The 25,370-nt window shown below is 39.7% G+C and overlaps 1 protein-coding gene across 5 annotated transcripts in view; it reads right to left on the bottom strand.

The window, feature by feature from the left end:
- Positions 1–25,370, bottom strand: part of CADM2 (cell adhesion molecule 2) — a 365,701-nt gene that overhangs the window by 96,405 nt on the left and 243,926 nt on the right. For all 5 annotated transcript variants that reach the window (XM_083498679.1, XM_083498681.1, XM_083498682.1 and 2 more), the window contains 3 exons: positions 24,684–24,836; positions 18,701–18,838; positions 6,340–6,510 (listed from right to left, as the gene is read on the bottom strand). In XM_083498679.1, coding sequence (XP_083354805.1) covers positions 6,340–6,510; positions 18,701–18,838; positions 24,684–24,836 — 462 coding nt within the window. The remainder of the gene's footprint in view (positions 1–6,339; positions 6,511–18,700; positions 18,839–24,683; positions 24,837–25,370) is intronic.

The following is a 25,370-nucleotide window of genomic DNA, read 5'->3' as shown; positions in this document are numbered from 1 at the left end:
AAAATCCTATTGATATCAAATATCAATAGAATTAGCTTCATTCTTCCAAATAATTTGTATATGCATAGATTTGAATGACAAATAAAGAATAAAACTTAAGAACAAGCTACTGTATTCAAATGAATAAAAAAAGAACTAGTAAGTTCACATACTGCAATACAATGCTCATGAGATAACAACAGTCAATACTAGAAAGTGCTTTCCTTAATTCCTTACTAATAAGTTACTGTTGAACATATAACAATGTGATTTATGTTAAAAACAACAACATGACTGCAATTAGGCCTAAGCATAGATAGATGAGGACCATCAGCATACAGCCTTATTTTCCTTCCACTTTAGCTTGCTACTAACAATGGATGAATAGGGAATTCTGTCAGCTTGAATGAGATATTAGTCAGCCATTGTGAGCAGCATAAAAGAACACTACGAAAAGGTAAATTTACCCACCTATCATCAAGCTGTAATTATTGTGCATCTACAACACATTTCCAGGAATGAATGCCCATTCTTGCAGTATCACTTGGGGAATTTTGTGCATGTGTGGGAGAAGGCAATGCTTTGCCTAGGCAAAGATTTTTATTTTTATTTTTAAATAAAGCAGGTCACTAAATTTGCATTTTTATAAAATATAATTATTCTCCCATGGGTATTAGTTGGAAATCACCTGTACGTTTTTTAAAAGAGCTGATTGATTTGTCTGAATCTAGTTAAAATTAGTGCCTGGGGTTAATCTGGACTCTGCCAGACCTGCAGAACTATCAGCTATAGCAAATTTCAAGCTCACAGTAGAGAAGCCATGAAGGATCAAAATGAATGAAACATAGAACTCTCTGTCATTTCGGCTTGGAACTTTCTGCTGAATTTAACTGAGTGCTATGTGAGACCTTGGCATCCTGGATAATAAGATTAGAAGGAAGCATCATGCTGTCAGCATAATGAGAAGCTACCAACATGTAGACAACTGTCATGGTACCAAAATAAATGTGAGACTATAACATGTTTTGGAAAGGCAGTTCTGGAGTGCACCCAAGTGCTCTGTGCAAAGAACTGCTGATAAACAAGAGTCCAGATCGATTATGGTAATTCATAGTCTATGTTTTATGTGACTTAACCCACTTAAGTAATGCAAGCAAAAGGTGGAAGTCCTTTCTCCAGTCTAGTTTCTGATCAATGTAAAAAGTGCAAGGAGCATCATTTCTTCTCCCACCTCCACCAATGCCTGATGTTTATCCAACTCTTGTTTCAACTAGCTGAAAACAACAAGAGCTGGCCTACTATGAACTTTATTCCAAAATGCTTAGGTGTCAGAGAACTTCGAACTTCTGTATTTCAACCAGCTGAACTTCAGGAAGTTAGAAGGAGACTCTGTCAACCTACGTCGCTTCCTCTGATTTATCACTTTGTCAATACGATGATTAGTTTATGACATTATTAATACAAACATATATTCTATTATGTTTCTAAAAGCATAGAAATTAATATGCTTTTAAAGTGGCTTTATTCTCTGCCAATTTCTGATATCATGATCTTGCATGAATGAAGCATTGTGTCTTAAATGAAGCACTGTGCAGGGGAGTTCTGCTGCCAGCCCTGCCAGTGGGTGCCCCAGGGCACCCAGCCAAAAAGCAGGCGTGGAACTACTGCTGACAGTATCCCTGAAGACACCTTTGATATGTGGCAATTGGGGTGTAGGGAATGAGCCTGCACTGGAACTGTTGACTATGCCTGCTCCCAGGGATAGTATTTTTTTTAAAAAAATCTTCTTTGTAAACCGCTTTGAGGTTTTTTCTACAATCAAGCGGTATGAAAATAGCATGTAAAACACTTATTGTTTTACTTGGCATTATTAGGTACATATATGAGATATGCCCTGTACCCTACCATTATTTGTATTCAGCTGGCAGCCCATTTCTGAAAGATTTATGGTGCTTTTGTAGGATACCAGGAGACAGATGATAGATAGATAGATAGATAGATAGATAGATAGATAGATAGATAGACAGACAGACAGACAGGTGATAGATAGACAAATAGACAGATAGATATATCATTACGTATTTCATTATCAATATATATAATCATTATCAATATATATTTCATTATCAGCAAGCTGTATTTGAGGATAGCCCTTCAGATAATCAATCGTATGATTTCACATTAACCCTTTGAACCCAAAAGCCTCTCAGAGGATAAAAGTTTAGTAGTAAATGAACCTGCATGGTTTTGAATTATTTTACATTTAAAATATGGAATTATTATTTTCATCCATCATTAACCTAATTGAACTCATTTAAACATGCAGATTGTGGCACTGAACTTTCATGTTTGCAGACACTCTTTACTGCTTACTGTATCTTCTAAGTTTCTTTGTTTTGAGCATTCATTAGTTTGAAAGGTTGAAATAAGATAAATTTGATTATAGTGTTTACATTATAATTCAGACAGATAATTATAATTATTTCTGAATTTGAATATTTAAAGGGAAATAAGAGAGTAATTGTTCTTGCATACTTTTCATTTATTTTTTAAAACACTGATTTCTTTGGTCTACCACAATAAAAAATTGTAACCAGAAAAGTAAACTTCACAGGGAGTCGTAATACAAAGCTCAGTATTATTGATTTTGTTTCAGTTTTCCTATTGATGCCATCTTAAGCATTGGCCCCATAAGAGATATTTATACAATTTTGAATAATTGCATTGCTTAACTTTCCTATAGCACCATGAAATCAAAGTGCTACTAGAGCTCACATGGCTATAAATGTACACTGGTTGTGATTAGATTATTGACAGTTTTATAGCACAGATGCTCTTTAATCACAATTAAGAGTTCACTTTAAGGGGCCAGGGAGCATGTAGAACTTGAATAATTCATTTTTATGTATGCTGATCTTTCAGCTTTGCAATGACCATTCCTCCACTCAAGGCAAACTGTTTTTAGTAGATTAAGCTTGTGCTGTAGCCAGTCAATTGACATGGTTCCAGCTGTTGCTAACTGAGCTTATCCAGGCTTTCTTTGTAACCACCAAATGGTTTGTGAAATTATCACATCCTACTTTAAAATGTTCCTAGCTACTAAACTGTATGTTGTTTTTTTCTACTTTGTGGGCTTTTCTACCTTTATTAGCTGAAACCAGAGCACTATATGAATAGGTACCAAACTGAGACAGCACATCTGCAAAATAGTTTTCAAAAAAGATCAGAACTATTGATTTATGCTGAACACACTCCCTTGCATTTTGGAAGTTGCAGCTGCTAAGCAGCTCTGTCTCACACCTAGGCTATGCTCTGCATATCACTGTGCCAACTGGCCAAGCAAGAGTCTGTAGAAGCACAATAAAGGAAGCAGATCGACACATACACTAGCTGTTTTTTGTAATAGGATTTAAATCCGCTCTCACTGTCTACTACAGGATTATGGAGATAAGTAAATGCCTTTCTTTCCACAAGACCCCTTTCCGCACAACCACCCTAAGTATTTGAAGTTAGTCACTCCTTAGGTCTGTTGAGAACAAAAGCACTACGTCAATCAACAGCTATTTGCACACAGCACTCCTTTTGTGCTCAGTACTTTTGCAATGGCAGTGGTGGTCAAGATCAACCTGAAAGCACCAACTTCCACTTTTCATTCTGCCCCAATGGCTGGGAAGCATGAGCTTCTCCATAAGAAGTGTTTGGTTTTCATAGTCACAAGATTGGAGGAATGTTATATTAAACTGTGTAATATATAGGACCAGAGGAGCCATGGGGGCTTCAGTTCCTACAATAAAATCTTTAAAGGGGCTGCGCATTACAATTCAAATGGTGTGCACACGCACTGTGTTATGTGTTGACACGGGTGGCACTGTGGTCTAAACAAGTCGGCGGTTCAAATCCATGTAATGGGATGAGCTCCCGTTGCTCTGTCCCAGCTTCTGTCAACATAGCATTTTGAAATAGGTACTGCTGCGACATGGGAGGCGCTGTGGGTAAAACCTCAGTGCCTAGGACTTGCCAGTCGTATGGTCGGTGGTTCGAATCCCCGCGGCGGGGTGAGCTTCCATTGTTCGGTCCCAGCTCCTGCCCACCTAGCAGTTCGAAAGCACTCTTAAGTGCAAGTAGATAAATAGGTACCGCTTCATAGCGGGAAGGTAAACGGCGTTTCCGTGTGCTGCGCTGGTGCTGGCTCGCCAGCTGCAGCTTTGTCAAGCTGGCCACGTGACCCAGAAGTGTCCTAGGACGGCGACGGCTCACGGCCTCTAAAGCGAGATGAGCACGCAACCCTAGGGTCGGACACGACTGGCCTGTACGGGCAGGGGTACCTTTACCTTACCGCTGCGACAGGAAGGTAAACGGTGTTTCCGTGCACTCTGGTTTCCATGACGGTGTTCCGTTGCACCAGAAGTGGTATAGTTATGCTGTCCACATGACCCAGAAAGCTGTCTGTGGACAAACGTTGGCTCTCTCGGCCTGAAGCAAGATGAGTGCTACAACCCCCTAGTCGCCTTTGACTGGACTTTACCATCCAGGGGTCCTTTACCCTTTCTCCCTCTTTCATGTGTTTGATTATGTGGGGCAGGGCACCCACAATATTTTACTCAAGTTGGCACTCCTACATAGGATGGTCCAAGTAAAATGGTCCTCATTTGCCAAGTGGTAGGGTGAATCAAGTGCATTTGTATGTTTATATGGTCTCCTGTATAGTGGCTTACCAAGTCATTTCCCTTCTTTGGGATGGATATATATGTGGAAGAAACAATAGGCATCAATTACAGCCATGGATATAAGCTGCATTTCAAAAAAGGCATTTGAGACTGTGTGGATTTTTAAATTTTTATCTTAGGCACTTTTCAACAAATTCCCTAGACATTTGCATTAATGTAAAAACAAATTTAGAGCAGGCTTCCAAACTTGCTGTGACAAGGCTTTCTTTCTTCTGCTAAATATCCCTGAACCAGTGAACAGTCATTTGTGGAGCAAACAATGAGAATTCTGGCATTTGTTAACGCAAAGGAATTGGTGATGTTATAGATCAATATTATTCTTTGAGACATTGTTTTAAATATATTGATCATGTCTGGTGTCCTTTACTTCTGTATCCACGATATCCTTTACTTCTGCACCTACAATATCATGTCAAATTGCTTTGTGACTAAACAGAGGTGAAGAGAGGTCTACAAATGCTGGGAAAATAGGAAGTTGTCTTTAGTATTATACTAGTAGCTCCCAAAAGAACTATCTAATAGTGGTGCTATTTTGACAAAAGCAGCTCACTGAAGTTCTTCAGTGATTTTTATTTAAATGTGAAATAATACAATGACTACTAGTTCTGAGAAGAAATGTCCCAATAATTCAAACTGTGCTGGCCAATGTGGTGCCCTCCATATATTGTTGGATCCCAATTCCTCTCAGCCTCAACCAGTAGGGTCAATGGTCAGGGATGGTGGCAGTTGTGGCCCAATAATAGTAGTTTTAACAATAGGATTTACAAGAACATGAGCCAAACGCTTATACAAACTTTTGAGTAAACAGGGTGATTGCCTATATTTCCACAGTGCTTGACAATCGGTCATGCTAGTTGGGACTGATGTGAGTATCAGTCTAACAACATGTAGAGGGTCACAGGTTAACCAGCCTTGATTTACAGCATTAGGCAAGTATTACAGCTTGTAGGATTAATGTAATGATGTGCATCTCTCTGTGTGTACACATACACATTTATACAAACACACACCACAAGGTGCTTGAAATATGAGAAGAAAATACTAATAAAAATGACAAAGTTTTCTCTCTTAGGCACCGTTCTTTTCTGATCAATACTGTAGCAAGGTATTTTGGGCTACAGAATCTTGCAAACAAATCAGTATACCCCCAAAATATTATTTTTTTATTTCTAATAAATAGTAACAAATAAGCTGCTTTTCTAAACTATAGGCATGATGTTGAAAACCAATCATAATAACTAGCCGTCCTATTCAACTTGTTATGAAAAACCACTTCATAGCCCATACTAGGAAGTCTCCAGTAAACATTCTGAACAAGAACTATATTCAGTGTTCATATGGGAAAGATATACATGTTGAACCTGAATATGTATTGTAGACATGGTCTCAGTATTAATGCCATCAAGAAACCCTATTTTGGCATTGATTATTGCCAAAATTCAATTTAGGGATTAAGAATCCTGCTGGATACCAATCCAGGCCTACTAATCTGCAACAATGTTAGGTTTCTTAAAAATGGGAAGAATTTACTAATAAAAAATTCAAATAATTAATCAAACCTCCCTTTGGAACCGAAGCAATAGTTATTTTATGCATACACTACAAACATCAAAGGCATAAATATTTTACTTACAATGTATTTCTAGAACTTGCATTGCTATCTGGGGTGTAGAGTTCAAAGATTCGTGATCTACTCTGCAACTTACGACTGCGCCATCATCACTGCGATCTGCTTTGAAATTCATTGTGCTGCTGACAGTAAACGTTTTCCGATTTGCATCCTCTTCTTTTAAATATTTAACATCTGCAAAAATAAAGTTTGCTCTAGTTTAGCACCATGGTTTGGTATAATAAAGGGGGAAGAAGACTACAATACATGAAACCATTTTAAATAGCAAATGATAAATGCACCTTTCATCATGTTTGCTCACTCTTTGAAAGCAAACAAAGTTCTATTTCCAGACATTCCATTATTTGTCTTACAAAACTACCCATGCTGTCATTCCCAAATGTACACAGACACAGATGGGAAAAGCAATTTCAATATCAACCAAAAGGCAGAACTGTCAGAATAGGATTCTACTCCTCATTATCTCTGATATAACTAGATTACAATCCAAATAGTCTTCCCCTGAAGCCCATTAAAGAAACATAATATCTCTTCCCCCACCTTTAAATCACCTGATTAGGCTTTTTTATTCATTCTTTTCTGAAAGCTTAGTCCAAAAAACAATAGTTTAAAGAGAAATCAAAGGTAAGTGTCTAAAATATGTTTCTAAAATATAAGTTTGCTAAACAAAATGCTGACAATTATTTGCTTCATCTTTGTTACTAAAAGGTTTTGCAAAACAGATGGTAAAGTGAGGAATAATTAATATTCATTTTTCTCTTCGGTTCAGTTTTGTTTAGTGTTGACATAACCGCCCTCCATGCAAAAAGACCCCAAACCCTTCCATAACATGCTTTGCAGGCCATGAAAGAAGGGAGTAGGGGTGAATTTTGAGGGCAAGTGCATAAAATTCTGGCAAATAAATAGGGCAACCAATTGCCCAGCAGGCTGGGCAGATCACCAATTGAAGCCTCAAAAATTGATAGGCCTCCATAGTATGAAAAAGAAGAGGTCTCCAGTATCTACAGGCATCCTGTCTTCATGTTGATAAATCAAGAAAAAAATGTACCAGTACTTAACTTTTCTAAAGGGATCGATCACCTCACAGTTTAAACCAGCCCACCAAAATCAGCAGTGTGAGCTTTTCAGACTATGAACTTGGAGTATGAAGTAAACCATGTCCTTCTTGCTTCTTCAAGAGTGCAGGTGGATTCTCATTTCCCCTCTTGCAATATGAAGCTGGAGGCCAGGGTGCCTTGAAACACAGCCGTTCCACAGCTGGTCAGCACAGAACACTTTAATAATCAGTATTTCCCCACTTTATCAGCGAGTCAATCCAAAAGGAAAGAGCAAAGGTTATCTCTGGTAGAAACACTGTAGATATTAAGGCAGTTTGACTGAAATTGTTTTTATAGTTGTCAAAGAGAGTCATCAAGATGTTCTGCAGTCACTGAAATGCCATGGGCACGGCAACAACACATATCTGTAGAAGAGTTTGGATATGATAACCCGCTTTATCACTACCCGAAGGAGTCTCAAAGCGGCTAACATTCTCCTTTCCCTTCCTCCCCCACAACAAACACTCTGTGAGGTGAGTGAGGCTGAGAGACTTCAAGAAGTGTGACTGGCCCAAGGTCACCCAGCAGCTGCATGCGGAGGAGCGGAGACACGAACCCGGTTCACCCGATTACGAGTCTATCGCTCTTAACCACTACACCACACTGGCTCTCTAGTATTCTTAACTTAATTTTGGATATAAGTTTATATCACTCCGCCTTTGCCCAATTTGATCCTAGCACTCAATGACCTTTCAGCTATTTATCAAATTACTTGGTGCCTCTTGGATTTGGGTCTTGCTCTTTATTCCACCAACAAAATGTCCAGCTGCAAAAAGCACAAAACATAGATGCAAAACAGACATACATCCTGAATGAGTGGCGTGTTGTAGCCATAGGAGCTTTGGAGCCTTGCTGCCCCCAAGGTATTCTCCTTCACTTCAGTGGATTCACCTCATCTCATATACTGAACAATATACCTGCTGGCTCAACTGAAATGAATGAGGCCGCGGCTGCATACTAGCATATCGCTGCATTTGCAATACAACACCAGGGTGATAAAGCGTGTTCTCACTAGCAGAGAGCACGTGTTGCAGTTGGGGAGCAGGCCACCATCATGACTAGGCAAATTTGGGAACCCAAGATGAAAAAGGGTTAATTGGGTCGCTGGGGAATTTTGGGTGTTGCAAAATTGGAGGAGGGGTTTAGAGTCTATAAATTGAGGAGCTAGACTAGGGGACTTCCTCTTGGCCGTTTTGCATCGGATCACATGGAGCACTTGGACAATCTTCTCATTGTCTGGTTTAGCAGCTGTCCGCATCTGGATGGTGGGGCACAGCATCATCCACTGGGCTGGTGTAGCAGCACGACAGTCACAGTCGGAAAAGGGTCCAGGTCTTGGCCTTCCTCCACATATTCAGTTGTCTTGGCTGTCCAGACGGGGAATGCGCTGGCCGGAGCTCCTGCCTCGGATCCGGAGGCAGTTGCTAAGGGAAGGACCCCCATCGGCCATTGTGGTGCAGCTGGGTGAGAACGACCTGGTTTCTACAGACTGTTTTTTCCCTGCGTGCTGCAATTTTGTCGGACTTGGAGGCGCTGCGGGCAATGGTGCCAACAGCGAAAATATTTTGGTCAAGGCTGCTACAAAGGCGTGCTTGGAGGGGCAGTCGTTGCCCAGCCGCCACTGAGAGAGCCAGAAAACACATCAACTCCGCAATGTCAAAAAAGATCTTGGAGCTGGGCGGAGATGTGATTTTTCATCCTGAGATTTCCTCTCAGAGGCCATCCTTCTTTCGAGATGATGGCGTGCACCTTTCTGCTTCGGGTAATGAGGCTTGGTTAGGTGCGGTGGTGGCCAAGCTGAGGTCTTGGCTGGGGCTGTGAGTGGTTTGGCGGTGAGCTGTGGGCTCCATGGCGGTTAGGCATTGGTTAAATTGGTGCTTGGAGGGGTAAGGTGCCTATCCCTCCAAATGATGCGAATGGGAATTCCGTTAAAGGAATCCAGGGGCTTGCCATCCTTTCGTCCTTGTCCGTGGAGCCGGACTTGGGCCGGGCAAGACCCCACCGGAACATGAGGGTGAGAGGTGTTGGACTGCATTTACCCAGCCTCATTTCTCCCCAATACTTGTTTCCCATGCTGGCTTCCGGTGGTGTCCGGAAGTGCCAGCACTGTCCTTGGGGGGGCAAGGACAGATAGTCATAACCAATGCCTAAGCAACCACTCACATTTTCTGTATTTAAATAAAGTTGTGGCCAAAATTATGCCAAAAACCTTAAACAAAAATTAACGTGTGCTGTGTGAATTTTTTTGGGGGTGGCACTGCGGAACTCAACACGCAATGTATTTTGCAAGATGCAAAGGGAATACTTTATTCTCTATACAACTGATTTTTTCCTCTTCTGCTTAAGCAATGTTGGTTTATTCCATCAAATAGCATTGTTTTGTCACAATGAAGGTCTCTAAAATGAGCTTAAGGAAATTCCTATTGAAATTGCATGTCCCCTCTGTGGTTTCATTTTTATAAATTTTGCTAGGTCCCATTAGAGGACGATGGGATCATTGAAAAGTCAGTGTTAACAATCTTGCAATGTGCATGGCATACTGTACTCATGTGGGGAATGGTCAACCTCGGAGGAGATGGCAGAAGAGAGAGCAGAGAGAGATGATGGTTATAGACTAATCCTATGCGTGTGTACTTAGAACAGGGGTTAGCAAGGTTTATCTTGCCTGGGCCGGATCGGTCCCGTGGAGATCCCTCCAAGGGCCGGAACACGCCCACCCGCGATTTTCGGCATCTGCGTCTGTGCAGATGTGATTTTGGGTGTCTGCGCATGCACAGATGCAGTTTTCAGCACTGCAGAAGCGAGTCTCTGCGCCGCACTGTGCCAGTTTAGCACCGCGCATGAGCGGGCACCTCAGTTCAGGGGCGGCTCGTGGGCTGGTCAAACGACTTTCGCAGAACGCTTCTGGCCCATGGGCCTTAGGTTGCTGATCCCTGACTTAGAATAAGTTCCATATAAGGCCCAACCAGATGTGATGTTAAATTTATGAATTCAGTTAGCATGCACATTTTTTAAAATGTAAATGGCAGCAACAGGGGAGCCAGAGTAGCAATAGGATTGCAGGATATGGGTAGATAGAGTTTAACCCTTCCCCCTTTAATAAAACCTCTCCCATTCGCACCAATGGGCAGCCTATTCAGTATGTGAATAGCAGCTGGTGGGGGGGGGGATTTTCACTGAGACAACAGCAGATGGCTGCTGCTTGATCTCCTTTGTTCTTTTTTTGTTTTGTTTCCTAAGAAAAAGTGTGTTTTAAATTCATTCATGCAATTAATGTAGCATCATTCCCACAGGGCAATTCTCTGCGAATTTAGGAAGTAATATCACTATGCTTTTGGCTTCTTCTTTTTTTTAAAAAAAAAAAAGACAAGAAAAAGAAAACACCTGTCATCATGTAAACCTTCCAGTTATTGTATTTCAACTAACTCAGCTTCCTAAAAGCAACTGAAAATGCCTATACATATTTTGGGGGGCCATTAAAACATTAACTGTTATTCTGTACTACAGCTTCAGCAACACACTTCAGCACAAATGCTTAGTACTGGATATTAGAAACTTCTTTTAAGTGTGGGACTTGGAACTCTTCCTCATGTATTTCACTGAAAGAAGTGCATGAGACGTACCCCCTAACTCATGGGTAGGCAAACTAAGGCCCGGGGGGCCGGATCTGGCCCAATCACCTTCTAAATCCCGCCCGTGGACGGTCCAGGAATCAGCCTGTTTTTACATTAGTAGAATGTGCCCTTTTATTTAAAATGCATCTCTGGGTTATTTGTGGGGCCTGCCTGGTGTTTTTACATTAGTAGAATGTGTCCTTTTATTAAAAATGCATCTCTGGGTTATTTGTGGGGCATAGGAATTTGTTCATCCCCGCCCCCCCCCAAAAAAAAATATAGTCCGGCCCCCCACAAGGTCTGAGGGACAGTGGACCGGCCCTCTGCTGAAAAAGTTTGCTGACGCCTGCCCTAACCTCTCATAATCTCTCTCTCTCTCTCTCTCTCTCTCTCTCTCTCTCTCTCTCACACACACACACACACACACACACATGACCTAGGCAATATAATGAAAGAACATCCCTCTCTCTCTTTCCTCTCTTTCCCCCCATTGTATTTTTCTCCACTTATTTGTCTTTGTAACACAAGAAAATATTTAATAGAAACTAATTTTAAAAAGTACAGTGGTACCTCGGATTAAGTACTTAATTCATTCCAGAGGTCTGTTCTTAACCTGAAATTGTTCTTAACCTGAAGCACCACTTCAGCTAATGAGGCCTCCTGCTGCTGCCGCACCGCTGGAGCCCAATTTCTGTTCTTATCCTGAAGCAAAGTTCTTAACCTGAAGCACTATTTCTGGGTTAGCAGAGTCTGTAACCTGAAGCGTCTGTAACCTGAAGCGTATGTAACCTGAAGTACCACTGTACATGGGACGTGAAGATGTACAAACGTTTTACATTTGAAGATACGTTGGACAAGTTTCCATCAATTAATTTACAATCTACAATATGCCTATACTGACCAAACAGAAGATCAAAGTGAAAAATGTTTTAATTCATTATTATTTTTTACCTCTCTCTTATCCAAACGTATATTTGGTTCTATGGCAAAACAATACAGATGGCAGAATGCTAATCTTTCCCTGCAGAGGCAGATACAGCAATGTCATTGGCATTAGCACACCAGAAGCCTATAACAATATATTATGTAGAACTCTTGAGTGACAAGCATATCATAAACCAAGAGGGAGCCCCACTGCAAAAGGCAGCTGCAATGTACTCCACTTATCAAACAATATGCTGGGAAATTGGCTGTGACCTATCTGTACTGTACATTGACAAGTGTTGTGAACCTATCTTCTGCAAGGTATCTGCATAGGTGGAAAATGTGTAGTATTCTGAGAGGAAAGTGATCCCTGGGAAACAGAAGGAATGACTTATTGAGTTAATGTTCTGTAAGATGACAACACCCTGGGAACAGAGCTGTAGTCTACAATATCTTATAAGTGACTAAATTAAATGTGAGCATTACTACAACACAGGTGGGAATGGCAAAGGAACAAAAAGCCATTTTCACATATTTAGCTCATTATAGCACATGTATCAGAGATGTAACTCCTGTGGCATAAGTCGTATAACCTGTTAAAATGAATTAACAAGTACGGTCTGTGGTCAACAGCAGTGTGGGCTCAGTCTTTCCATTCTAGGCACCATTTACTAGCTTACTCCTTTCTTACAGCACATTATCTTTTTTTTCTGCTTATAAGAAATGATGCAAGGAAATGAAATGAAAAGGTGGAAATTTTAACATAAGGTCATGACAAAAACGGTGTTGTCTTCTAGAAGTTAAAGGGCAGAGCAGTTCAAACTATAAGAAGCCACTGTAAATTATGCTGGGATAAACTATGCTGGTGTAATTTACCCTTATTCCAGATTCTGTTCAGGAGCAGGGCTATGGTTGGCTGAGCTGGCCAGAGCCTGGCAGAGGGAAAACAAGCCTTTAAAATAGAATTTAGCTTACACAACCCTTTTTGCCAGCATAACTTTTACTGGGTTGCTAGGTCAAGTGACTTAGCTGGAAGGGGTTTGGAATAAGGGCAAATTTTATTTATTAATCTCATCCTCCCATCCTATTAGTCCCATCAGTTCTATGAGGATAGAGGTTCTAAGGAAGAAGAGTTGATGAACAAACAAAAAATCCCCATGATGTGATCTTTGTCTTTCCAACGTACAATCTGTAACATGTCCCATGGTATAAACTGTAAGATGGGCAAAGTATTGATTCTGGATGGGGCTGTACACCTTCTGAAGGTGCAGGTGCTTGGAAGTACAGTGGTGCCCCGCAAGACGAATGCCTCGCAAGACGAAAAACCCGCTAGACGAAAGGGTTTTCCGTTTTTCGATGCGCTTCGCAAGACGAATTTCCCTATGGGCTTGCTTCGCAAAACGAAAAAGTCTTGCGAGTCTTGCGATTTCCCCCCCTTCCCCACTTTTTCTAAGCCGCTAAGCCGCTAATAGCCTTTTAGCCACTAAGCCACTAAGCCTTTAATAGCCGCTAAGCCTTTAATAGCCGCTAAACCGCTAATAGCGCTAATCCGCTAAGCCGCTAACAGGGTTGCTTCACAAGACGAAAAAACCGCTAGACGAAGAGACTCGCGGAACGGATTATTTTTGTCTTGCGAGGCACCACTGTACTCCTAGATACATCTTTGTCACTTGAGGCTAAAGTCTCCTCTGTGACTAGGGGTATCTTTTACCAACTTTGTTTGGTTTACCAGCTACAGCTGTTGCTGGAGAGGGATAGCCTGACCACCATACTCCATGCATTGGTAGCCTTGTAGCTGGATTACTGAAACATGCTCTGTGTGCCCTTGGGCCTGGTTTGTGCCAGGTGGTGCAGAATGCAGTGGACAGACTGCTGGTGTGGGTAGATTGCAATAGCATGTGACACCACAGTTAAAACACCAGCTTTGGCTGCCCATCTACTACTTAGCTAGATTCAAGCCCTTAAAATTTTAGGACTAATTGAGGGTTTGACTAAACACTTATATCCCAGCTCAGTCACTGAGATAATCTACAGGCATGTCATCAGTTGTCCCTTGAATTGGCAAAGCTCACTTGATAGCAACACAGAATAGAACCTTTTGTGTCACTGACCCAGTCCTATGAAATGCTAATAGAGACTCAGAAAACTTTTCTGCACCACCAGGCTGTCATCTGGCCCTTATTATATTACCATGCCATCCACTACTGTTCAATGAAAGTCTAATCTGAATTAATATCCAATATGTGATTCCCAAGTGGGCAATATTTAAAGTAAAAATGGAAGGGAAGCCACTGTGAAAGTCAGGGGGATAGAAAACAATGCATACCAAGAGATGGCATATCCATCCCTACATTGAAAGAGAAATTTGTGGTGGTCTCTAATGTGTAGGGGCTGGACATATTAGGAATGAGATGGGCATTATTTAGCCATCTTTGCATGAACAGACGCTGGTGGCCTCAAGAAAATAGTGCCATAGTGATATATCTGGTTTCCTATGATTTGAGAATTGAGATTTTGCCCTCTTGTAGATAATTTTTACTACAAAAAGGCTCCAGTAGAAAGGTAAAATTTTGGTTGCGGAGCCAAATTCTCTCTGCCCTGATTGAGTGGACTAGAGCATGTGTAGACATAATTTAGCTCAATATCAACATTGTGGCACTTTCTGATGGCTGATACTTTGTGAGTGATAAACTATCCTGTCTGACCAGATTACAGGGATGTAATAGCAGAGAAGAAGGAAAGTTTTTACTTATCCAAATTATCTCATCAGTATCTAGAAATGTGAAACACAAGACTAAAGTAAACAAACATATCAGACTGTTAATTATGTATCCATTTATCTGGAAGTAAGCCCCGTTGAACTAACTTGTATAGAACTGCACTGTCAGGGTTCCCTGCATGAAGTGACCAGCCATTTTAAAGAATTAGACAGTAGTAAAAATAGAATTGAGTGTCCTGTCTAAGTTATCTTAATGAGCTAGCAGCTAGATGTTTTCAAATGAGCCTACAGTTGTATCAAGGCAGCAGGAGGTCCAAAAGAAAGAGTTCATTGAAGATTGCTATTCTTCCTTCTAAAGTGATTGTTTCCTTGTATCTTAAAGACTCCCCTGAATTTTTTTGCAGCTAAGTAGACATTGATAGAGTAGAATTTTCTGAATTGTTCTCATGTTTGTTAGCGTGCTAATTCAGAGCCCAGCATGAATGTTGCTCATTTGAAAAAAGCTCAACTGAGTATTGTTTCTGCTATAAGAGGGAGCAAGTAGCTTTGAGCTTTGCTTTCTTGCCTTAAAAATGAGCTCTCTTACCACTGCGCTAGGCCAGGGTATTTCTTACCATACTTTCTAATTCAAAATGCTGGCCAGGTTTCTGGATGTCATATTTAGTTGCTTGTTTAAAGTACTAACTGACTTACTACTCCCACGGTGCCAGGCTATTACAAATCCTTCCACATCTTTGCAGCAGGCTTAAGCATGCAATGCCTGAAACAGTAAAGGCATAACTCACCCCCCTTCCCTCTGATCTATTATTATATTCAGAACACTTATCTGCAGCTGGGAATATGTGATTTTTTCACCCAACAGCTAGAATCAGGGACATTACTTGCATCTCCACCCTTGTATGAACTATGGTGTGAAAGCTAATGTTCAGTTCAACCTGGTTTATTAACTAAGAATGGCAAGAATTGCTTGGAACGTCCCCCAGCTATGATGCAGGATAATGCATATTTTCTGTATGCATATTATGGCCATGGGAATTCAGATACATATTTTTAAAGATATTTATTAAGATTTTCAAAATATTACAAAATAAAAAAAGAAAAAAGAAAAATACAAAATAAAAATAGTTAAAAACAATTCAGTCTTTCAATCACTTATCTTTCATTTGCTTATTTCCTGGACCTCCTCATGCCTCCCTTTTCTGCATTCCAATTCAGTTTGTTAGTTTAGCAAATCCCTCCCCTCTTTGTTTATCCTAGTCTTCAATCTTAAAGTATTGTAACATTAGATTTTTACCTATTAATAGTCCATTTTTTCATATTCCCTTATGGGAATTCAGATACATTTTAATTCTGACAAAATTAATATTTCTCTATCCATTACTATCTTTTGATTTTGATTTAGAAATATTGCATGGCACAAAATGTTACAGAGGTGGTGAGAATGAGGAAATTTTCTTGAGCAGTAGCCATAGTCTTTCCCCCCTCTTTCTAAATATGCTAGTATTTGTTGTATTATACATTACTCAGTGTTGGTGGATATTAAATAAAGATTAATGGTTTAGCTGATTACTTCTGCAATGTTGCTTGGAGAAGCTTCATGGCCAACTAATGCCATACAGTTTTGACACACAGATTCTAATGGAATATTTTAAGGAAAGAGCTAGATTGAGACGTTATTGCAAAAGAGGTGTTAAAATTTTTAGCAGCAATGTAACATGATCGCTTGTGTTTCTGGAATTGACACAAAGAGAAAGAAATTGTAAAGCAGAGAGAAAATCAAGATTGCATTTAAAACACTTTATATGGTTGTTGTTTCTCAGAAGAAATGTTAACAGTGTAACCATTTTAAACTGTAGTTTGTAAAAATGTTGAGTATTCAACATATTTTGTCTTGCAACATGTGCCTCAATCACTCATTCATACCCTTCAATAGGTTAATATATTGGGAATGTAATGTATATAATAAGATCTGTCCATGGTGCCTGTTAAAATATCAGCACTCTTCTAACAGGCAATGCATTATTATACATATATATTATTATATACCCAATTATCTTATCCTGATATTGTAGTTTTGAACTCTCATTCAGGAATGCTAACAATTTGATAAGCTCTCAAGGCAGATACATCAACAATAGAGCCATGATAAATCTCATCCAACATTTCTTCTGAAGCCTTTGTATACTCGTGGCATCTTCTTTCCATGTTAGTTTTCCAGGTGTTTGTTTTAACAAATAAGCACAAAAAGTACAGCAGTGAGGTCTGCTTTCTGAAAATGCTAACTGTGAAATGGCCTTTATGTGCGAGAAGACACACAATAAGCTTTGTGTGGGAAATGGGCCTTTCTGTGATGATGTTCAGACTATGGAACTCCCTTATTCCAGAGGTTCATTTGACCTTGACCTTCATTTAATGATGACATTTTTACTGGTAGGAGATTTCTTTGTTTTTCGTCTACCATACTGAGGTGTTTTAATGCTATTCTAATGAACTGATCAAGAAGTTTTTGTCTGCTAAATTTGCCGCTGCATGAATGCTGTTTTGCTTTCCTATTTTATTGCTTTTATGACTTTCTTTTGTAGTTTTTTTTTTTAATGAAGAATCCTCACAGACACTGACTCACTTACTAAGTGCCCAGACAGGAGACAATGTGATCCAGTGTGCACTGGGAACAGAAAACAACCAGAGAATAGGCAAGAGGTAGCAGAAGGGATTGCTTTGTGATTTTTAAGTGTGTATAAAGTAGCAGCAATTTTCCTTATCATCTCTCATGCCCATTTTTATTTCTTTTGTTTATTCTGTCTCCTCTTTCTCCCTTTTTTGCCTCCTTCCCTTTCCTGCTTACTTCAAGTCTTTCCCCTTTCCTACCTTTATTTTTTTCTCTGCCCCCAAGGTAGCTAGAGTGAGGTTACAGAGTATGAAGGGAAGTATGTGTATGTAAAAGAGGTGTGGGTGGGATTTGAACTCTTAGACTCACCATTTTGCTCTCTGTGAAAGGGTTTTTGTGAATTGCTTTGATACCATGCATGGATTCTGCTTCTTGGGTTAATGGACTCCGAGCGCCACTATACTGCTTTTGGTGAAATTGACTTTTAAAGCTTGCTGTAGTGGCAGAGTTAATGACTAGTCATTTCTATGCCTGGTGCAGGTTCCAAAATTTTGTGGCTTGTCCGTACTTGAGAAAACTACTGAATATCTGCTCAGTAATTCTATTGCATTCTGTAAGTATGTTTTGTACCTTTACAAGGCAGGAGGATGGGGACAAAAAAAGGGAGCTGGTTCCCCCTACCATTTGGCAGTTGCCCTATCCTGCACTCCACTAACCCCAATGGGCACCAGCTAATTCTAATGGGAAGATATGTGATTTAATCTGCCCGGAAGAAATGAAAAGGGATGTAGTGATTGCTCCACCCAGCCAGAGTAAAGAAGCAGCTACATAGGCCAAGGACATAAAACTGTGGTGGTGGAAAAACAGAGACATATATGGAGTGAAGGAGTGACCCGACACATTTCTATCCAACCTGTGTACTTGGTATTTGTGAATGTTGGCTATCAGGTACATGCATTATTTTCATCACTGTGTGGAATTACTGTGGGAGAATTGTGCTGCAACCCCTAGGCAGGTGTGGGAAAGAAGACACTGATACATAGAGCCTTGGCTCTTTTCACCAACAAAGGAATCAGAAGGTGGTTAACTCATCTTCATCAGAGAGTTTCAGCAAAAGCTAGATGGTCACCCATCAGAGGTAGTGCAGTAGCAGGTTTCTTCCTCTGCAGGAATGAACTAGATGAACTTTGAGATGCCTTCTGTCTCAATGATTTTATGAACTGGGTTACCCACTCATAGCAGCATGAGAAATACTTAGCATTTGCTTAGAAAATTCATTTGATTACTCTTTGATTATCTACCAGGAATGGAACAGTAACAGTTTTGCAAATCAAATCCACTTCTTTGCATGTTTAATTAACAATTGTTTCTTATAAATGAAATATGCAATTCTGAACAATACCTTTCACCTCTTTGTCATTCTTGAACCATCTGATATCTGCAGCTGGCTTGCTACCAGAAGTTTTGCATGTAAGCTCCATCCTGTCACCTTCCATAACAGGTGAAATAAATCCACTAATTTGAGGAACCTCTGGAACACCTAGCAAAAAGCATAAAGATGATTTATAATGTTGATACCATACGAGTTGTTTTAAATGCTTTTAACAGTGCAGAGAGGTAAAATGTCATTACTGATTAGTACAATTTCTACTGGTACAGACATTTATTTCAGCAATATCACGTTTAGTGACACTAATCTATAATCTATCATTTTTAAAATCCAAGGCACTACATATCCAACATAAGAGTTGCATAAATTTCTCCCCAAATAAACAAGCATTCTGAATCTTTGAACAATTTTCCAGACTTCCTTTTTCAGTTTCAAAACAAGCATATCATGTTGAGAAGTAAAAGCCAAGAACCCCAGAGTCGTCCACGACTAGACCTAACGGTCAGGGGTCCCCTTTACCCTTTATCTATAGTATGAACTAAGCTAATACCTGAAAGCTTTACAATATGATTTGAGCTAGCAATACAGAAAGAAAAGAGGCCATACAAAAGTTATACCTACTCCAGTCTAATTAGTTAATAAGAAGTTAAAATTCACTGATATCCTTTCTGTAAATCATAGTGTGGTTTTGATCAAACCATACGATCATAATTTATATCCTGTATAAATTATGATTTCATGGACTACACAGAAACAGTGAATTTCCATGCAGACCGTGAAATTGGACTCAGTGTGCAGCTGGAGCTCAGAGACTTTTGTGCACTGTGGAAAGACAGCCAAGCAATTGAAGCAAATCTGGATGCACCAACAGGTTCAGAAGCCTGTGTATCTGTAAGGTGATGAGGTGTGGGCCTCAGGGCAGGCAAGAGCATGTCAAGCTGAGCCCAGCACTTTCCATTTTCATTGCTTTGTCAGCAACTAGAGCCTTTCTATTAACTATTTGCCAGTGTGGCTTGTCTCTGCATTCTATGCTATTGTCCTAACTCCACATTTCTTGCTTTTCTGCCTCTATCCTCACTCCACTAGAAATTATTACAAATAATCCCTATGTTCTCCCCCAAAGCACTATAATTTTATTAGGGGGTACTGAGATGGGGAAGAGGAGAAAACAGGGATAGAACATGAAGAAGGAGACATAGCAGTAGATTGTTTACCATTGATCAATAGTAACTATGTATTTTAGAAGGCTGGTTTGTTTATTTGCTATGCATTTGGGTGCCTCTTAATATATCGTCACCAAATTTTACATGATGGTTCCTGAAATCAAGGAACAGGGATTTTTCTATGGTTAGCTGTGGTTGAATGTCATTTTGAATCAAGATGGTGGACTGAACCTGTGGGAGCCATACTGATTTTAATGACTGATTTCAAAATTGAACCGATTGCTTGTCTTTCTTAGAAGTCCCAAGCAATGCTGGGCAAGAGGCTGCTAGCAACTTATAATCAGGGATAGACCAATCTATTTCTGGTCTGTCTAACTCTTGTAGATGTTTCATCTCCCTTCTCCATTAATATGCATTTTTAGAAAAATCCACACAAAAATAGACAGCTATATTCTGATTTGCAGTTTAGTTCTAGAGATGTGGATCAAGTCAGCTTGTACGAGAATTGTCAGAAACCGAATTCCTCCAGCATCCCTGTTCATAATGTGGTGCCATCAGTTGTGATAGAAATGAAAGATGGAAGGGAGCCTTGAGTGAAGCAAAAATGGAAAAATAGTCCCAGAGATTTTGAAGTAAGGAGACAATGAAGTAATACAGATAACTAACAAAGAAAATAATAGAGTAGAAGGAAATGGCAAGGTGGAGAGATTTAGAGTGCACAAGACAGTCCTGATCTATACTTTTCTTCCAGAGGTGCTAAATAATTCTTAGTTATCTTCTCCAAATAAGAGGATATTTTGATACACTCCCCACAAAAGGTGGTTATTTCTACATTCCAGAACAGTAGCATCTTAGGTGCAGATAAATTTTCATAGATATCCAATTGTTAGTATTGCTCATCTATCTCTACTGAAAGGAACAACCAGTTATTTTCCTGTTAGAGAATTCCTCATACATCCCCCAAACTGTCTCAGCTAGATATTCTGTTAGACCATTGATCATCAGTTATTTGTTCAAACCCCAGACATGTCTTACTATTGTGAATTATGCTTTTCAGCTCCCCAGGTAAGCATTCTGAACCTTACCATGCTATTGCACACCAGTTCCTTATTCCAAGTACAGAGCAGACTAGGTATTATGCAGTGTATGGAAATTAATGCTGGACTCTTAAATTCAATGGTTCTTCAACTAAAGGAGAGATTCTGCTAGTCATTGTGATGAGTTATTTCCTTCTAGCAGATCCTACCACAGTGTTGCAAGCCCATTGTTTGTTAAAAATAGCTAAGGCAGAAGATGAATGATGACAGATCAATGGCATCAGGAGACAGACAGGGATGTAAAGGAGTTTACGTGGTAAACATAGAAGAGTAGAAAAAGCATGTGACATGATAAGCAAAAATAGGTTACAGCAAAAAGGAGGACAGTCTTGGTGAGAAATAGAAAAACAAAAACAAGATGTGCCGATAATGACAGGGGAGACCACAGAGCAGCAGAGGGTAAGGTAAGGTAAGTTATAAGGCACAAGAAGTCACACAGTGCACGCTGGGCAGAGAGGCCAGACCTTGGTGCCAAATAACACCTTCACTATCACTTGGCCTTCTGTGTCTAAAATTAACCCAGACTGCAGATGCCTCTTTCAGAAGCAACACAGAGTCCAGTGCAGCCTTACACAACAGAAAAAAATACAAGCATGAAACACATCCCACCAAATGTCCACGTAAATGGAAGGGGAAATTTAAAAACAAATGTAAAGATGCTGAGGTTATACAGTGGTACCTCAGGTTACATACACTTCAGGTTACATACGCTTTAGGTTACAGACTCCGCTAACCAGAAATAGTGCTTCAGGTTAAGAACTTTGCTTCAGTATGAGAACAGAAATTGTGCTCCAGCGGCGCGGCAGCAGCAGGAGGCCCCATAAGCTAAAGTGGTCTTCAGGTTAAGAACCGTTTCAGGTTAAGAACGGACCTCCAGAACAAATTAAGTACTTAACCCGAGGTACCACTGTAATCCTAAGAATGCTTACTAGGAAGCTGGCCTCAGTGAACAGAATGGGAATTATTTCTGTGCAAATATATCAATAGTATTGCTTCACAAATTAGCTAAGAAGGGTTAGGATGAGGAATACATTCTTCCATTGCCTTTTTTATCCATTCTTATCACACACAGTGATAAGGGCAACACTATTTTAAGAATGATGTTTATGTAATTCATTGACTATCACTGGACAGAAGTCATATATAATTTACAATGCACCTCACTTTATCATTCAGCTTTTTTAAAACAACAACAGCAACAAAACTTCTATCTAAATTCATAGGTAGCTGATTATGCCTGAGGAGTAGTCAACACATGAAAGAAACAGCAGAGTTTTTTCAATGCATTAATTCTCTCCAAGATGTGTGATATGTTATCCTTAATAATACCCCTAACATTAAAATCTAATAATTCAAAAGACTGAAAAGGGAACTGATATATACAGAAATTTCCTATCATTATAAAGATGGCACGAACGAATTACAGGAAAAGAGATTTTTAAAACTGATTTGATAATTGCCCTTACATTACGAAAAAAGGGAGAGAAAAACTACAGCTTGACAAATGCCTTTTTAACATTGCTTTCCCTAGAACCAAAAAGATAGTGGGGGTATATTACACACTGAGTTTAAACGGCCACCTGTTTATTATTATTATTATCTTAAGATATGCTTCTTTAGATTGAAAACTGACCTGCGTTTGTCTTTATCCTGGAATACTCTGTTCTGAGTTGGTTCCCCCTCCCCTTTAACGTCAAACAGGTAAAATAGTCTCAGTGGAACTAGCAGAGGCACATATTTCATATCCTAGGCACAAAAGCAATTCCCTGGCTGGATTAAGTTTAATATTACTGGCACACAGAACATTTTACATCAGCCTTATTAAATTCAACTCTCACCTTACTATATACAAAGAGTCAAAAGCAGAGAAAAAACTGAAAAAGGGACGAGTAAGAAAAGGTAAAAAGAACATGTCAAACTCAGGGGGCAGCTCCTAGATCCAGAGACCCCCATGCACAACAGCAGCCTATATATAAATTGCTATATGCAAAGTTCTCTCCCTGTACCTGAGCAGATGGTCAGCACTGGCAACTCTGACAGTGCTAGTATATTGTAGGTGGGGAGGTACCTGCAATTATCATCCTCATTCTCCATAGATGCCATCAGTCCAATGGTATACATGCAGTGCAGGATTAACACACACACAGCTTGCTTTCAAGCACATAGTGTTGCATCCAGAAGGTAGTTCATTGACAGACATCTTATATCATAGGCAGAATAGCCTTGCTGGATTAGCGTGCCAATTTTTTATAACGTATTAGTAGCATATAGAGGGGTGTGTGTGTGTGTGTGTGTGTGTGTGTGTGTGTGGACACAAACATTCATAGATTCTTATGAATCTTGATGCCTCAACTATTTTCTGGGTCACTTCCCAAGTCTTTTGCTTTATAGCTTTTCTTTAAGTGTTAAAAACGGTGAAATATTTAGAAGTTAAAGAAGCTGGCCATCCCTGTGGAAATGTGCACTTCCGTTAAAGTAGAAAGGGAGCAAGGAATAAAATAGATGGTCTTAGTGCCTTTTCATTAGACACGTTGACTTCTTCCCCTGTCCACTATATAGTCTTGTAGTGAGAAAAGGAGCACATATAACAAACAAATAAATAAACAAACTCCTTGGTCCTTGGACTGTACAGTGTACTGTGGTTTCTGTATCAACCCAGGTTACAAGATACTGCAACAAAACTGCAGTTCTACAGGTTCTGAAAGGCAGTGAAAGATGAATGCATGAGTCACTTGCATTTCTTTTCATGTTTCTGAGCAATGTGCATTAACTTAGGACACACCCTTATACCACGTCAGACTATTTGTCCATTTAGCCTAACATGGTATAGTCTTGACTTTCAGCAATTATTGAGAATCTTTCATTTCATCATCTAATCATGCTGTATCTTCATATCACCTGATCCTTTTAACTAAAGGCATTAGGGACTGAACTTAGAATCTTTGCATGCAGAGCTTGTGTTCTGCTGTTAGGCTATGGTCCCTACCTATCTTCCAAATGAAAAGATAAATGGGTTTCTAATGCTATTCCATTTGTTATCCAACAATGTTAGTCCAGATGTTTTGGAGTACAGCTTCCACTAACCCCAGCAAGCATGGCCAATTATGAGGAATGATGGGCGTTTAAGCCTACAGCATCAGGAGGAGACCACATTGGCTACACCAGTTTAAGAGATTCACTAATTTGTTATTTGCCCAGAAGCATACAGTAGTCAAAATATAATTTTCACTGCAGATAATCTCAGTATAAAGCAATAATAGCCACTGTGTCTACTCAATATAGACTGGTTCAGATGTAACACTAAAATATAGTTTAGCATTATGAGAATGAGCCTAGCCTATCTCCAAGCTAGTGTACTCCATTTTTCCACCTAGTGCAGCTACAAAGAAGAGTTTAGGAGCTACATCACCTGAACTTGGACAAAGTAAGTATGATTAGTAGAAGTTAACTCAAGGCATAGTTTATCAAGTTGGCTTGTTCTCACTAAATTTAGTTTAAATAAACCACAGTTTTTGATTCAGATGACTTGCTGTGGTTAGCTTCCAAACTCCTCCTTACAACCATGTCTGAAAGTGGGTAAATGTGTGCTTGAGGGGAGACCAGGCTCATTTTTGTAGCAATATACCATGGTTCAGCACAACATCTGAATGCAGAATCCTCTAAAGTTCATAAGAAGCTATATAAGTTATCTTGTCAACAGTTTTCTCTTTGGTATTCTCAACCTGTTATGCTTACCCAAAACGGTGAGGAAAGCCTTGGAAGTCTTGACAGGCATAGTAAATAAAGAACAGGTGTATTGCCCTTCATCTGACAGTGACACATCAGTGACTCTGATGGTTAGTTCATGCCACGAAGCTCGAAGCAGCTCAATCCTATTGTCCCTCAAAGCTGTAAAGCAAAAATAAAACATATATTCAAAATATTTCATAAATGAACATTGTAATACCATCTTCAATGTAGCAGGTTTAATGTGAAGTTGTAGAAGTATGTTAGGTATAGAGTTTTTTTTAAAGTAATTTCACACCATTTATATCACAGAGTTTTACAAATGCTCAGTTTGGCAAATATCAGACAAGGCAAATGAAATATTACTTTAAAATCAAAATACAAAACAAGAAGAAATCAAAAGCTAGAATTTTGCAAAATAGTCTTCTTTGTAGGTAACCTGAATGGATTATTACCACAGAACAAATCACCACATACTTTGCATTGAGTGATACACAACAGCAACAGCTGGTGTTCATCTCACTTGCATTGTCTAGAATTTTTATGTGTCTGGGAGATTTTGTTTTCCCAAATCAGTTCAGTTTAAAAACACACAACCCAAACCTATAGTTTAGCTAGTTTTGCACTCTGGGTCCACTATATTCAATTGTTTCCCCCTGAAAGCAGATCATGGGACTGTATGCTTGGCTCAAGATA

The sequence above is a fragment of the Podarcis liolepis genome, assembly GCF_965112155.1.
Source record: "Podarcis liolepis genome assembly, chromosome: 4".
Taxonomy (NCBI): Eukaryota; Metazoa; Chordata; class Lepidosauria; order Squamata; family Lacertidae; genus Podarcis; species Podarcis liolepis.
The sequence above is the reverse complement of the archived record's forward strand: the minus strand, read 5'-3'. Positions and strand labels throughout refer to the sequence as shown.